General features: G+C 40.3%; 1 protein-coding gene across 3 annotated transcripts in view; it reads right to left on the reverse strand.

Moving 5' to 3' along the window:
* Positions 1-14,471, reverse strand: part of ARMC9 (armadillo repeat containing 9) — a 207,083-nt gene that overhangs the window by 57,031 nt on the left and 135,581 nt on the right. For all 3 annotated transcript variants that reach the window (XM_089685434.1, XM_089685436.1, XM_089685435.1), the window contains 3 exons: positions 11,855-11,947; positions 9,954-10,044; positions 9,662-9,785 (listed from right to left, as the gene is read on the reverse strand). In XM_089685434.1, coding sequence (XP_089541560.1) covers positions 9,662-9,785; positions 9,954-10,044; positions 11,855-11,947 — 308 coding nt within the window. The remainder of the gene's footprint in view (positions 1-9,661; positions 9,786-9,953; positions 10,045-11,854; positions 11,948-14,471) is intronic.

A 14,471-nucleotide genomic window follows, 5' to 3' on the forward strand; every position in this document is an offset into this window, starting at 1 on the left:
TTCTCTAAGGGATATTTAATAGTGGCAGGAGACTTCAACCTATGTATGGACCCACAAATAGACACAACTTCTACAGTGCCGAGAGAGGGAAACAAGTCGATGAGAATATTGAAGAAGGTGATGAGAGAGAGCCAATTGGTGGATAGCTGGAGAATAGCAAATAACAGAAACAGAGACTATACCTTTTATTCTCACGCTCATAAAACATACTCCAGATTAGATTATATATTGATAGACCATCGTCTCATCAAAGATTTGTCTAGTGTTAAGATAGAAGTAATGACCCTTTCGGATCATGCCCCCGTTGCATTAAAATTAAGATGGGGAGGGAGGTCGTCGGGAGGACTGACATGGAGGCTGAACGAGGCACTTCTCATGGATCAAGATACTGAACGGAAAATTAGGGAGGAGATAGGGAGATTTTTTGAGTAAAATGAAACGGGAGATGTATCAAGGGCTACAGTGTGGGAGGCGCACAAAGTATACATCAGAGGAATCCTAATTGCGATTGGGGCAAAGAAAAAAAGGGAAAGGAGAGAAAGGATTAGTGAGCTTTTAAAGGAAATAGCTGAGTTAGAACTCCTACATAAAAGTAATATAATGAAAGAGATAGAAGAAAAAATGATAAAAAAGAGGGAAGAATTAGAGAAAGTATTGGAGGAAGAAAAAACGAGAATTTTTCATAAAATTACGGGAGAAAGATACAGATGGGGAGATAGACCGGGAAAATATTTAATGAGAACTCTGAGGAAGAAAAAAAATAGAAACTATATAGATAAAATAAAAAATTTCAAGGGAGAATTAGTCCACTCAACTAAAGAAATTGCAAAAGTTTTTAAGGATTACTATAGTAAATTATATAATATTGCCCCCAACGACCCTACAAATAAGATCAAAAAGGTAAATGAGGAGAAAAGAAGAGAATATCTAAGAAATACAGGATTACCAAAATTAAGCGAAGAATTATTAAACTCCTTAGAATCTGAAATCTCACAGGAAGAACTAAAAACAGCATTAAAAAGCTTTAAGTCGGGGAAAAGCCCGGGCCCAGATGGGTATACTGTGAGGTACTATAAAAAATATAGTGACTTACTACTACCTAAATTAAAGAGATATATGGATGCGTTGGGAGGAGAGATGGAGATGAGACAGGAATCCCTACAGGCCCAGGTGGTTTTGATACATAAGGAAGGTAAAGATATCTCCCAGTGCTCAAGTTATAGACCGATATCATTGCTGAACACAGATACGAAGTTGTATGCAAAGGTTTTAGGGAATAGGTTGAGGGATCTGATGCCAGATTGGATACATGGGGACCATGTGGACTTCGTCAGAGGAAGGGAGGGTCGAGATAATGGGTTGAGATCCCTGATGTTTATTCAGAAAAGTCGAACGGGAAAAAATCCAGTACTGTTGCTTCAATAGACGCGGAGAAGGCGTTTGACAGGGTTAATTGGAGCTTCATGATGGATACGCTAGAGGCTTTGGGACTGGGTAACAGGATGAGGAGATGGATTGGAAGACTGTATGAAGGACCTTCCGCGATGATAATGGTAAATGGAGAGAGATCAGAGTCTTTTTTAATGACAAATGGAACTAGACAGGGTTGCCCGCTATCCCCATTGTTGTTTGTTTTGTCATTGGAACCCTTGCTATTAACAATCAGGAAAAATATAGATATAAAGGGAATTAACGTAGGAAAGATAGAGCACAAGGTTGCCGCATTTGCGGATGACCTATTGTTCTATATTGGTAACCCCAGGATAACGCTTCCTAACCTAATGAAAACATTGAAGGAATATGGAGAATTGGCAAACCTAAAAATTAATCCGAGTAAAACAGAGATATTAAATATAAATCTTCCAAAGAGCAAAAAAGAAATTATACAGAGAGAGTTCCCCTTTATATGGAAAGATAGAGAAATAAAATATTTGGGAGTGAAACTTAATTCTTCACAGAAAAATCTATATAAAGCAAATTATATACCATTGTTAAATGAGATTAGGGAGGAATTGAAGAGAATCGGAGGAGGAAATCCTTCGTGGTTAGGTCGTATTAACTTAATAAAAATGGTAATTCTCCCTAAGGTTTTGTATAAACTCCAAATGATTCCCATTAAACTCCCAGGGACATACTTTAGAACAATTAAGCAAATGGTAACAAGATATATATGGAAAAATAAAAAACCTAGAGTATCACATGAAGTGCTAAGTAGAAATAAAGAAAAGGGTGGGGTGGGAATGCCGGATCTCAAAAGATATTATAGAGCAGTGATCCTATCAAGAATTTTTGATTGGAAACACAATACAAAGAGTAAAAATTGGGTCACAATAGAAAATACACTTAGTGGGAAAGATTTGAGTGGGATTGTTTGGGTGTCAACACAGTTTAGAGAATTAGCTGAGAGCACAAGTCCATACACTAGGATTGTTTTGAAAGAATGGGATAGATTGCACAAACAGAGGAATTGGGATTTTAACTCACTGTTAATGCCATTAAGAAATTCTGAGTTTTTCCCCCCAGGTAGAGGAAATTACGGGTAAATGGATTAAGAAAGAGGATGCTCAGTTGAGAGACGTAATGGAGGGGGGTAAACTTAAGAACACTAGAGGATTTGAAAAGGGAAGAGGGAGGGATTTTCACTAAGATAGATATATGGAGGTATAATCAATTAAAACAATTTGTGGGGAAACTGACGAAGCTCCTTAGAATTAGAAAAGATTGGAATTTATTTGAGAAATTTTTTGAAGTTCGAGGTGATGGGAAACACAGCACTGCTAAAACATACAAAATTCTCACTGATTTAGATAGTAAGGTAAAATTAAGATATACAGTCATGGCCGAAATTGTTGGCACCCTTGATATTTCTCCAGGAAATCATGTATTTCTCACGAAACGTATTGCATTAACACATGTTTTGCTATACACATGTTTATTCCCTTTGTGTGTATTGGGACAAAACAAAAAAAGGGAGGAAAGAAAGCAAATTCGACATAATGTCACACAAACCTCCAAAAATGGGCTGGACAAAAGTATTGGCACCCTTTCACAACTGCGGATAAATAAGAATGTTACAAGCATGTGATGCTCCTGTAAACTCACCTGGGGCAAGTAACAGGTGTGGGCAATATAGAAATCACACCTGAAAGCAGATAAAAAGGAGAGACGTTCACTTAACCTTTGCATTGTGTGTCTGTCTGTGCCACACTAAGCATGGACAACAGAAAGAGGAGACGAGAACTGTCTGAGGACCTGAGAACCAAAATTGTGGCAAAATATCAACAATCTCAAGGTTACAAGTCCATCTCCAGAGAACTAGATTTGCCTTTGTCCACAGTGCGCAACATTATCAAGAAGTTTGCAACCCATGGCACTGTAGCTAATCTCCCTGGTCGTGGACGGATGAGGAAAATTGATGAAAGATTGCAACGCAGAATAGTCCGGATGGTGGATAAGCAGCCCCAAACATGTTCCAAAGACATTCAAGCTGTCCTGCAGGCTCAGGGAGCATCAGTGTCAGCGCGAACTATCCGTCGACATTTAAATGAAATGAAACGCTATGGCAGGAGACCCAGGAGGACCCCACTGCTGACACAGAGACATAAAAAAGCAAGACTACAGTTTGCCAAAATGTACTTGAGTAAGCCAAAAGCCTTCTGGGAAAACGTCTTGTGGACAGATGAGACCAAGATAGAGCTTTTCGGTAAAGCACATCATTCTACTGTTTACCGAAAACGGAATGAGGCCTACAAAGAACAAAACACAGTACCTACGGTAAAATATGGTGGAGGTTCAATGATGTTTTGGGGTTGTTTTGCTGCCTCTGGCACTGGGTGCCTTGACTGTGTGCAAGGCATCATGAAATCTGAGGATTACCAAAGGATTTTGGGTCGCACTGTAGGGCCCAGTGTCAGAAAGCTGGGTTTGCGTCCAAGATCCTGGGTCTTCCAGCAGGACAATGACCCCAAACATACGTCAAAAAGCACTCAGAAATGGATGGCAAAGAAGCGCTGGAGAGTTCTGAAGTGGCCAGCAATGAGCCCAGATCTAAATCCCATTGAACACCTGTGGAGAGATCTTAAAATTGCTGTTGGGAAAAGGTGTCCTTCCAATAAGAGAGACCTGGAGCTGTTTGCAAAGGAAGAGTGGTCCAAAATTCCGGGTGAGAGGTGTCAGAAGCTTATTGATGGTTATAGGAAGCGACTGATTTCAGTTATGTTTTCCAAAGGGTGTGCAACCAAATATTAAGTTAAGGGTGCCAATACTTTTGTCCAGCCCATTTTTGGGGTTTTGTGTGACATTATGTCATATTTGCTTTTCTGCCTCTGTTTTATATTTGTTCCAATACATACAAAGGGAATAAACATGTGTATAGCAAAACGTGTTAATGCAATACCTTTTTTGTGTGAAATACTTGATTTTCAGGAAAAATATCAAGGGTGCCAACAATTTCGGCCATGACTGTATAGACAAATGGGAAAGGGATTTGGGGGTGGAGTGGGAGGAACATACACAAAGAAAAATATATAGAATGGTACATGGAAATGTTAGCATGCGGGAGGTGGAATTGAACTATAAATGTTTAAGTAGGTGGTATATCACTCCGATGGTAGAGCACAAAATGAGTGGTGAGAAACAACCTGGGTGTTGGCGAGAATGTGGAGAGGGGGGCACAACGTATCACATATGGTGGGGGTGCCCAAAAATACAAGTTTACTGGAGAAAGGTTATAAATCAAATTAGGAATATCACTGAAATTGAGATTGGTTTGGACCCTGAAATATGCCTTTTTCATATCACAGAAATATCAATGAATAAATTTAAAGATATGGGTATAGAGTGCTACTTAAATGCAGCTAAAGGATTGATACCTAGGTTTTGGCGTAAAGTTGAGGCACCGAAGGTAGATGACTGGATAGACAGAGTGGATCAGATTGTTAGAATGGAGAAACTATACTATATACAGGAAGACAAGATGGAGGTTTATTATACAAAATGGAAGAAATGGGAGGAATTTAGAGCAAAGAAGAAAGAAGTTACTCCGTGAATAAGAATAAAGATGGGAATCGGACAGATGTCAGGGGTTTATTGAAGAGGGGTGGGAGGGAGGGGGGGTTGAGGGAAGGGGGTTAAGGGGAGAAAATGATATGCAATAAGTGTTTTTAGAAGAAATTTGTTATGTTGTATTTTATTACTTCTTGTGTTGGAAATATTTATATTGCTATATTTGAAAACAAATAAATATTTAAATTAAAAAAAAAATAAAAGAACTGAGAAGCAGGATGGAAACAGGGGCATTGGGCCAGTAGGACTGGTCTGTTCAGAGGAAGCCAAGGCGTATTTGCCAGAAGTCTGAGTATGTTTGTGTACCACATTCTTTTGGCCCAGTTTGGAGTGATGATGGTCACACAAACTCTTTCATCATGTATTTTGTGCAGCAGAAGGAGGAAGATTTTCATCAGACAGAAGGCATAAACTAGTCTTAATTGAGTCCAAGGAATTACCAGAGCACCCACAGCAAAGGCTAAAGGATCCCTGGTTTTGGGTACACATTTGGTCAGCTTGTTGTTGAACTTGGAGGACAGGATATCGACATTTGGTTATGGGTGCAGAGATCACTTCCATGAAACTAAGCATTCCAGTTAGCTCTCCAGAGACAGCTCCAGGAATTGCCGAGACAGCTGGAATGTAAGTTTCCACCCAGGAGAGTATCACACTCTTTTCTTTTAGGGTAGCATGACTCCTGGTGCCTCCCTGATGGTTTATGTGGCCCACTGTTGTGTCATTCATGACTGCACCCAGACTTGGTGACCTTACAGAAGGGATATCCAGTTCTGTAGAGATAATCTGATGGCTCTCAGTTCCAGAATGTTGATGGTAGTTTCAACTCATGTGGGGACCAGTTCTCTTGGACACTCAGGAAATTGTAAACTCTGCTCTAGCCTAAGGCAGGCATCCATTGTCACCACCTTCCATAATGTGTGAAGGACAGGCTTTTCCTATTTTTAAAGCAAGATTGAGGATCCACCAAGCCAGGGAGAGCTTTGGTTGGACAGAAGCACTAGGAGATCCAAAGATTGTATTTACTTTTCCACGTCACAAGTTTGCAGGATTGAAGAAGTCTGGAGTGAAACTGGACAAAAGGAACGGTCTCAAAGGAGGCAACCATCAAGCCCAAAACTCTCATATGAAAGCAAACCTAGACCATTTTGACCTGAGGGTGCATTGTCTGGGACATCAGGGATGCAACTTTCTCTTGGGGAAAAGAAAATTCTGGCTTAGGCTGTGTCCAAGATTAGACCCAATGTACTCCAGATGGTGAAGTAGATTTTGGAAAGTCAATTAAAGCGGTATCTACATCCTAAAATAAAGAAGAAAAAAAGCCATGCAAGATAAAGGCATATTAGACTAGTATGCATTAATTTTACCTACAGCTAAGCTTTATTATAAGGAAAATTCTTAAAATAGAGTTTACGACCACTTTAACCAGCCAACGGTTTTAAAGAACTGAACCAATCACTGGACGTTGATAGCCAAGTTTGTGGCTGAGGAGTCCTTCTGCAGAAGGCTGTCCAGGTAACCTGTGACATGAATGCCCTGGGTTCGAAGAACCAAAGAGGTAGAAGAGCCAGAAACTGGGAAAGCACTTTTGTGAACACTCAGGGTAAGAAGAGAAACTGTGTGGTAGTGCTACAAATTTGAAGTGTAAGTCGCTTAAAACGGTGTGTTTGGAATATAGGGATGTGTAGATTGGCATCTTGTATGTTTATTGATAGCAGGAATTCTTAGAGATGACATATCATGGTGATTTCATCCAGAATTCTGATACACAAATATACCTGCTCAGAGAATTTTAGGTCCTGTATTGGTCGGATGCCCCCATTTGGTTTTGGGACTGTGAATAGGCTTGAATAGAAACCTTTCAATCTTTCTTCGAAAGGAACTGATACAACAATTCTTTGTTCCTGAAGTTGGTGCAAAGCGATTAACCCCTTGCTGCCACCCTCAGCCCTATAAGAAGATCTAAATGCTGGGAGGTGGAAGCAAGTTTTCACATCTTTTGACCACTGTAGTACACTGCGAAGTATGCATCGGATGCTGTCCATACCATCTTAGTTACTGTGCTGGAAGCAAGAAGTGGGTACACTCTCAGCACAGAAAAGTCGCTCCTCATGGACGCATATATGCAGCTGCTCAACATTAAAAAGCCCACCTGCCCAAAGGCCACATATGTGCATAAGGCTAGCAGGAAAAGGTTAAATTTACCTTCCTTTTGGTCTGAAGCTGGCAGATTGGAAGACAAAAAGCGAGGATGGGGCAGAGATGAAAACTATATTTTCTACCCCTTTCAAATGACAGATTGGACCCAGAAATCTGTGAAGTCTCAGATCCAAACTGGTGCTAACGCCGAAAGATAGAGCCCCATAAATGTGAGGAGAGTTTTGGGTAGGCAAGGTGAATTTAGGAGTCCAGAGAATATGGAGAAAGGAGGTGCAAAGCCTTGGTTTGGAAGCAGACGCCTGGGGATGATGAAAAGGACTCTTTCAGTAGTAGTAGCCATAGGAATATGATATTTAGGCCTCCTCTGGTGTAAAAGCACCTTTCCCCAGTGCGTTTATACAGGAATTCTCCAAATAAGCATTCACCTTTTTACAAGCCAATTCAGCAGACCAAGCTTTTAGTCACAAAATCCTCACGTTCGCACAGAGATAAGGAACATTCTAGAGACTTGGTGAATGAAGGCATTACCTGTAATTGTTCTAAGGAAGCAGGATCCTTATAGGCAGGTGCATATTCTCTTTTCATATGTTCTGCTCAGTTGGCACTAATCTGGGACACAGAAGCAATAGCTGGCTGCAGGGCAAGACCTGCAAGAGCAAGGGGGACCTTTAAGAGAACTTCCAGGTGCCTGACCAACAGATACGTTAAAAGAGGAAACATCCTCACAAAATGAACTGTAAGGTGTTTATTCAGCAGTGAAATGGCATGATCCACAACCAGAACAATCCATTCTTTTAAAAAAAAATTTTTTTTTATAAGATATATATCAGCAAAAAGCTTAGGAGTGAATACCCTTTCAGGCTTGAACCATTCCTCACAAAATGCACAATCAATCTTTGTGTATATGGGAAAAGTCTTTTTCGACTTAGCCAGCCTCTTAATGCCTATAGGGGCTTATTCAAACTGTGGGGAGATCGTGTGTCCACAGTAGAGAACATTTGGCATGAAGCCACACCTTGAATCTCACAAAATGAAAGCGGAAAAATCCTTAGCAACCTCTACTACAAAATCAGGGTTCTCAATACGTTCCTTCATAATATTTGCATTTGAATCCTGAACAGGATCAAGAGATATAAAGGATATGTAGCATTTCTGGCCTCTGGAAACAAAAGGTTCTAGAAGTGTTGCAAGTTTTCCAAAGTTTTCCAAATAGCAGAGAAAAATAGACAGGCTGCATGCTGTGTGCCTAAGAAGGCAGTGAGATAATGGAAGCAGTGTCATAATAGAGCATTACTCTGGGGCAGATGAACAGCTATAACCATGAGAAGCTGTTTGAGTTTTCTGCAGGCTGTCTGCAGAATGCATGCTAGTTGGCCTTTTTGTTCTAGCTCCCCTGTGCATATGTGATCTGCCATTGCCAAGTATGGGGATGCCCAATGAGTTAGATATTTGATGGAGGATGGAATGGAGGGAGGGTGTTCCTGTGGCTCTATCTCTGTAGAAAATGGCAGCAATAGTGCAGCATTGTGCTGTGTTTTTGGCAGAAAAGGCAAGAGCACACCATGAAGGAGGCGTGATGTCAGGATATGAGGAGAAAAACCTGCCATATTTAAATTGCTTGTGCTGAGAAATGTTAGACACAAAATGGTAGGTGTTGCCACAATAAAGTAAACAACACCAAAATCCTCTCCTTAAAAAAAACGCATAATGTGCTATGCGCTGTGGATTGTGTTAAAAAAATGCCAGGATCCTGTGTAAATATATAGGGAAATCCTGTTGTACTTTATCCACAACTCTGGACCTACTAGAGGTTCAACCTTCACCCATCACTGTGGGCATAATCCACAAAGGCGTCTTAAGGGTGTGGGAACCATAGAAATGGATCACAGCCCTGGACCTTTACATCACATGGCTAACTACACATGTTGCGCTTTGTGCCTAAGTGAGTGCCTAATGCAGGATCCAGTGCCCAAAGCAAACTTTACTGTCCAGCCCCATACTATGGAGTCCAGAAGATACACACTCAGGGAAAGTGATTCAGAAACTGCTAGACAGCCCAGGGCAGTAAGCAGTCAGATACTGATATAGAAACTTCAGTGAAAAAAATTGAATGGTTGGGAACCAAAAAAAACAAGAAAAAAAAAACGAACAGGTCTGTCACCTAAAGACACTAGCAAAAAACTAGAGTTTCACAGATTGTGTGGGGTTATATGGTGCACGCTTGAGGAAGCCATTGCAGCGTTTTTACCAGCGTCCGATCACCTTCAGGTAGCTGCATATAATCCATGTGCTAACAATACAAATCCTGTGTCCTGTACACTACCATTAAGATAACATTTTTTGTCTACACAAACATTTTATTCTCCAGCCTAAAACTGAAGTATAGTTTTGTTTGTTTTATCTTTTTCCTTTGCAGCTGCAACAGTCGTTTGGATCTTACCTGAGGCTAAGTTTCTGCAGAGAGCCCAGAACATTTTCCTTAGTAATATAATCTTTTTCCTCTGCCTTGAGTGTGGCCTCCAGTGAGTGCAGTAAGTAAGGATTCTGACTTAGATAAACCCGGCCTAGGATACAAAGGATATGTATTGATCTCTTCTACAAATATATTAATACTCAACAGTCAATATTTTGTTGAATATGTTATGTCCCTATATGCTCATTTTATGGGTGTATGGCTATGGGGCATCTCACTGAATATTCACAAGAATGAAAAATACAATATGGTGTCTTACCATCTGATAATGATGCAAAAGCATTGATAAGGCGAGCTGTGTTTTGTCTCACTATCTCATTTTTGGAGTGAAGCAACTGTAGGACACTTCTCTATGAAGAAAATAAAAAAAAACAAAATAATTTACAGATATATACATGATATATCAACTGAGCCATATGCCGTGATTGACACCCATTATTTTTTAATGACTCATGTTTTGAGGGCTAGACTTCTTCCCATAAGACTCATTTAACTAAAGCAAGTTATAGATTATGCAAATTTTAACTAATTCCTGATGAACCAGCTGAAATTTGCTACATGGGTTTGCCTTGTTGGCCACCTCCCACCTGCAGCCAGGTACCGTTAGTGCAGATAGAAGGACCTGTTAAATTTTTTTGTTCAGCCTGGAGGCTGACTGAAAAATCAATTGGTGTATGGCCAGCTTAAGTGCCCGGTTGCACTGCCCGCACACTAAACTACAGCAATTCAGTGTACAGGCAGCTCTCCGTTCTGGTTGCGTGGATCCAGCGGTAGGGGGCAGTGTGAAACGTGTTTCAGCACATCACACAGTTCCCCCCTCCCCTTTTTTTTGTCAGCTTTATTTTGAAGTGCAAAAAGTGACATTTATATCATGGCACAGCAGTGCATTGATTTGCGCTGCTGTACAGTGACATGCAATCTCTTCCTGCACGCTGTGATAAAATGCAGAAAGTCTGCATTTTAAAGTAAGCTTTTATCAGACTGTGAAAAAGAACTACTGTTGGTATTGCTTTTACAATGCTGATGTGATAACATGAAAATCTATACTGTGACCATAGAACACTTTTAGGTGTTCATTTTAGGATTTGGTAAGAAAATCTTTCAGAAAAGATATACAGAGGAAACCACTGATTACCTTCTTCCTAAAATGCTACCAGTTATTCTGACCTACTAAACTACTGTAAGTGAAACATTAGTTAAAAAACTAGAAACTAGTAAAATGTACAGTATTTGGATCCTTCTTGCAAGCGTATGATTGGTTTTGCTCAAGAAAGTACTGTAATACAAAAGTATGCCAACATCACAGCAAGTCATGTAATATTAGAAATAACTTTTTTACAGCAGTGGCCTGATACCCTCCTCAAGTGGGAAGTAGAAATTTCTTTACTCAAGGATGGTATAGTCCAATACCCAAGAAAAGAAGAGCAGCATGCCCTGCAATATGTACCAGGCCTGTGACAAAGGACAGGCTAAATCAGCCTTTCCCAACATTTTTACGTCAGAGGAACCTTCAAAATTATTTTCTGATCTTGGGCCACCTCAACTAAAACCAATTGTTTAGGGGTCAGTGGAAAAACTGCCCCTTGCATCGGTGGTCATTGGGAAGAATGCCCCCCTTACAGACAACTAAAAAGATCATTAGTGTCATGCTGCTGACTCTCCCAAGGCCTTGGACATTGACATTGGCCCCGGAAGGATGCAGGAGACATCAAATGGGAGGTAAATCAGCTACAGCTTAAGGAACCCTTAGCAACTTCTGAAGGAACCCTATGAATTGGTGGACTAAATACATTGTACTGTGTGACACTAACACTTTCATGCTTTTAACCAGGTCAGTATCAGAGTTTTTTTTTCCTGTTTCGGCAATGCCTCACATTTTTTTCAGAACAGATAGGGTTTTATTTTTTTAATGAATTCAGATGCATAATTTTTTTTTTCTTGATTTTTATTGGAAATAAATAATAGTAAAAAATAAAAAAGAAAAGTTTGCATTTCCAGTAAATTTTCCCAATGCATGCATGTTGTGTATATTTGCTCCAAAACATAATCAACAAAGTTTGCGGACTAAAATATCACATCAAGCCCCATATACATGGGCCAAATAAAAAACAAAAAAGGTGAATCGCCATTTTGTAAGACAGATACTGAAGTGTTGCTCACCTGCTTGTTTTGGTAGCAGTCCCATAAGTCATTTGTTATGTAAGCTTGTAAGACTGTGTCCCTTTGCTCTCCTGGCTGGGATCGAGTAAATCGCTAAAATCAAAGATATATAAAATAATTCAGTTTATGTTAAAATGGTGAATAAATGATTTTTAAAGAAATATAGGAGTTGCTATTGCTGACATCCTTCTGAAATGCTAGTATTCAATACTTTCCTAGACATGCACTGAGCTTGCAATTCAGAAAGAATTTTGCAATTGGCAACCTAAACAGCGCCTAATAAAGGCTTCTTCTAAAAAGAAGAAAAAAAACTCTGATTTCTGAAACATTTTACATTGAAACTGCAGGGAATAAAACGGTTTATCTGGCATCACTGAGGTTGAAATTTTGCACCCTGAATCAAGTCACTAGTGGTAAGGAACACCACTGCTGCACGTTATTTTGGTCTGAAGCATTGACCTTCATGGCTAAAATTGACAATTTTTATGAAGAGGACTTATTACAGTCATGGCCGAAATTGTTGGCACCCTTGATATTTTTCCTGAAAATCAAGTATTTCACACAAAAAAGGTATTGCATTAACACATGTTTTGCTATACACATGTTTATTCCCTTTGTATGTATTGGAACAAATATAAAACAGAGGCAGAAAAGCAAATATGACATAATGTCACACAAAACCCCAAAAATGGGCTGGACAAAAGTATTGGCACCCTTAACTTAATATTTGGTTGCACACCCTTTGGAAAACATAACTGAAATCAGTCGCTTCCTATAACCATCAATAAGCTTCTGACACCTCTCACTCGGAATTTTGGACCACTCTTCCTTTGCAAACAGCTCCAGGTCTCTCTTATTGGAAGGACACCTTTTCCCAACAGCAATTTTAAGATCTCTCCACAGGTGTTCAATGGGATTTAGATCTGGGCTCATTGCTGGCCACTTCAGAACTCTCCAGCGCTTCTTTGCCATCCATTTCTGAGTGCTTTTTGACGTATGTTTGGGGTCATTGTCCTGCTGGAAGACCCAGGATCTTGGACGCAAACCCAGCTTTCTGACACTGGGCCCTACAGTGCGACCCAAAATCCTTTGGTAATCCTCAGATTTCATGATGCCTTGCACACAGTCAAGGCACCCAGTGCCAGAGGCAGCAAAACAACCCCAAAACATCATTGAACCTCCACCATATTTTACCGTAGGTACTGTGTTTTGTTCTTTGTAGGCCTCATTCCGTTTTCGGTAAACAGTAGAATGATGTGCTTTACCGAAAAGCTCTATCTTGGTCTCATCTGTCCACAAGACGTTTTCCCAGAAGGCTTTTGGCTTACTCAAGTACATTTTGGCAAACTGTAGTCTTGCTTTTTTATGTCTCTGTGTCAGCAGTGGGGTCCTCCTGGGTCTCCTGCCATAGCGTTTCATTTCATTTAAATGTCGACGGATAGTTCGCGCTGACACTGATGCTCCCTGAGCCTGCAGGACAGCTTGAATGTCTTTGGAACATGTTTGGGGCTGCTTATCCACCATCCGGACTATTCTGCGTTGCAATCTTTCATCAATTTTCCTCATCCGTCCACGACCAGGGAGATTAGCTACAGTGCCATGGGTTGCAAACTTCTTGATAATGTTGCGCACTGTGGACAAAGGCAAATCTAGTTCTCTGGAGATGGACTTGTAACCTTGAGATTGTTGATATTTTGCCACAATTTTGGTTCTCAGGTCCTCAGACAGTTCTCGTCTCCTCTTTCTGTTGTCCATGCTTAGTGTGGCACAGACAGACACACAATGCAAAGGTTAAGTGAACGTCTCTCCTTTTTATCTGCTTTCAGGTGTGATTTCTATATTGCCCACACCTGTTACTTGCCCCAGGTGAGTTTACAGGAGCATCACATGCTTGTAACATTCTTATTTATCCGCAGTTGTGAAAGGGTGCCAATACTTTTGTCCAGCCCATTTTTGGAGGTTTGTGTGACATTATGTCGAATTTGCTTTCTTTCCTCCCTTTTTTTGTTTTGTCCCAATACACACAAAGGGAATAAACATGTGTATAGCAAAACATGTGTTAATGCAATACGTTTCGTGAGAAATACATGATTTCCTGGAGAAATATCAAGGGTGCCAACAATTTCGGCCATGACTGTATATAAGCTACTCCTGGCATATCAAGTGTCCTAGAGCATCTCATGTATGTCCAAACTACTCTCAGACCCAGCTTCTAGGCACTGTAGATGGGTCAGGTTTAGTACACATAAAAGATGTCAGCTAGGTCTCTAGTGTAGCACTGTACTTTAGGTGGTTTGGGGTCATTTCAACACTGTTCTTTATTCATTGCTATATATACATCAGTGTTGGTATTCTCTAGATTAAGCTGGCCATGGACGACTTACTTTTTGGCAAATTCCTGTGAATCCAAACCCAGTACAACAAATTTCAATGAAAAATCAAAAGGAGCCAGGCAGAAATATGCTGGCTGAACAGTGACTGCGGACAATCAGCTGCTGGCCATCAGAACACAATGAGAAATTTGTACAATCACGTTGTATAGCATGGATGTGCGGACTTGATTTTTGGCAAAATAAATCTTTATATGTATAGCCAGCTTTAGTGTAAGGCCATTTTA

The sequence above is a fragment of the Staurois parvus genome, unplaced genomic scaffold (genome assembly GCF_062004578.1).
Source record: "Staurois parvus isolate SC_StPar_1 unplaced genomic scaffold, SC_StPar_1.0 ptg000376l, whole genome shotgun sequence".
Taxonomy (NCBI): domain Eukaryota; kingdom Metazoa; phylum Chordata; class Amphibia; order Anura; family Ranidae; genus Staurois; species Staurois parvus.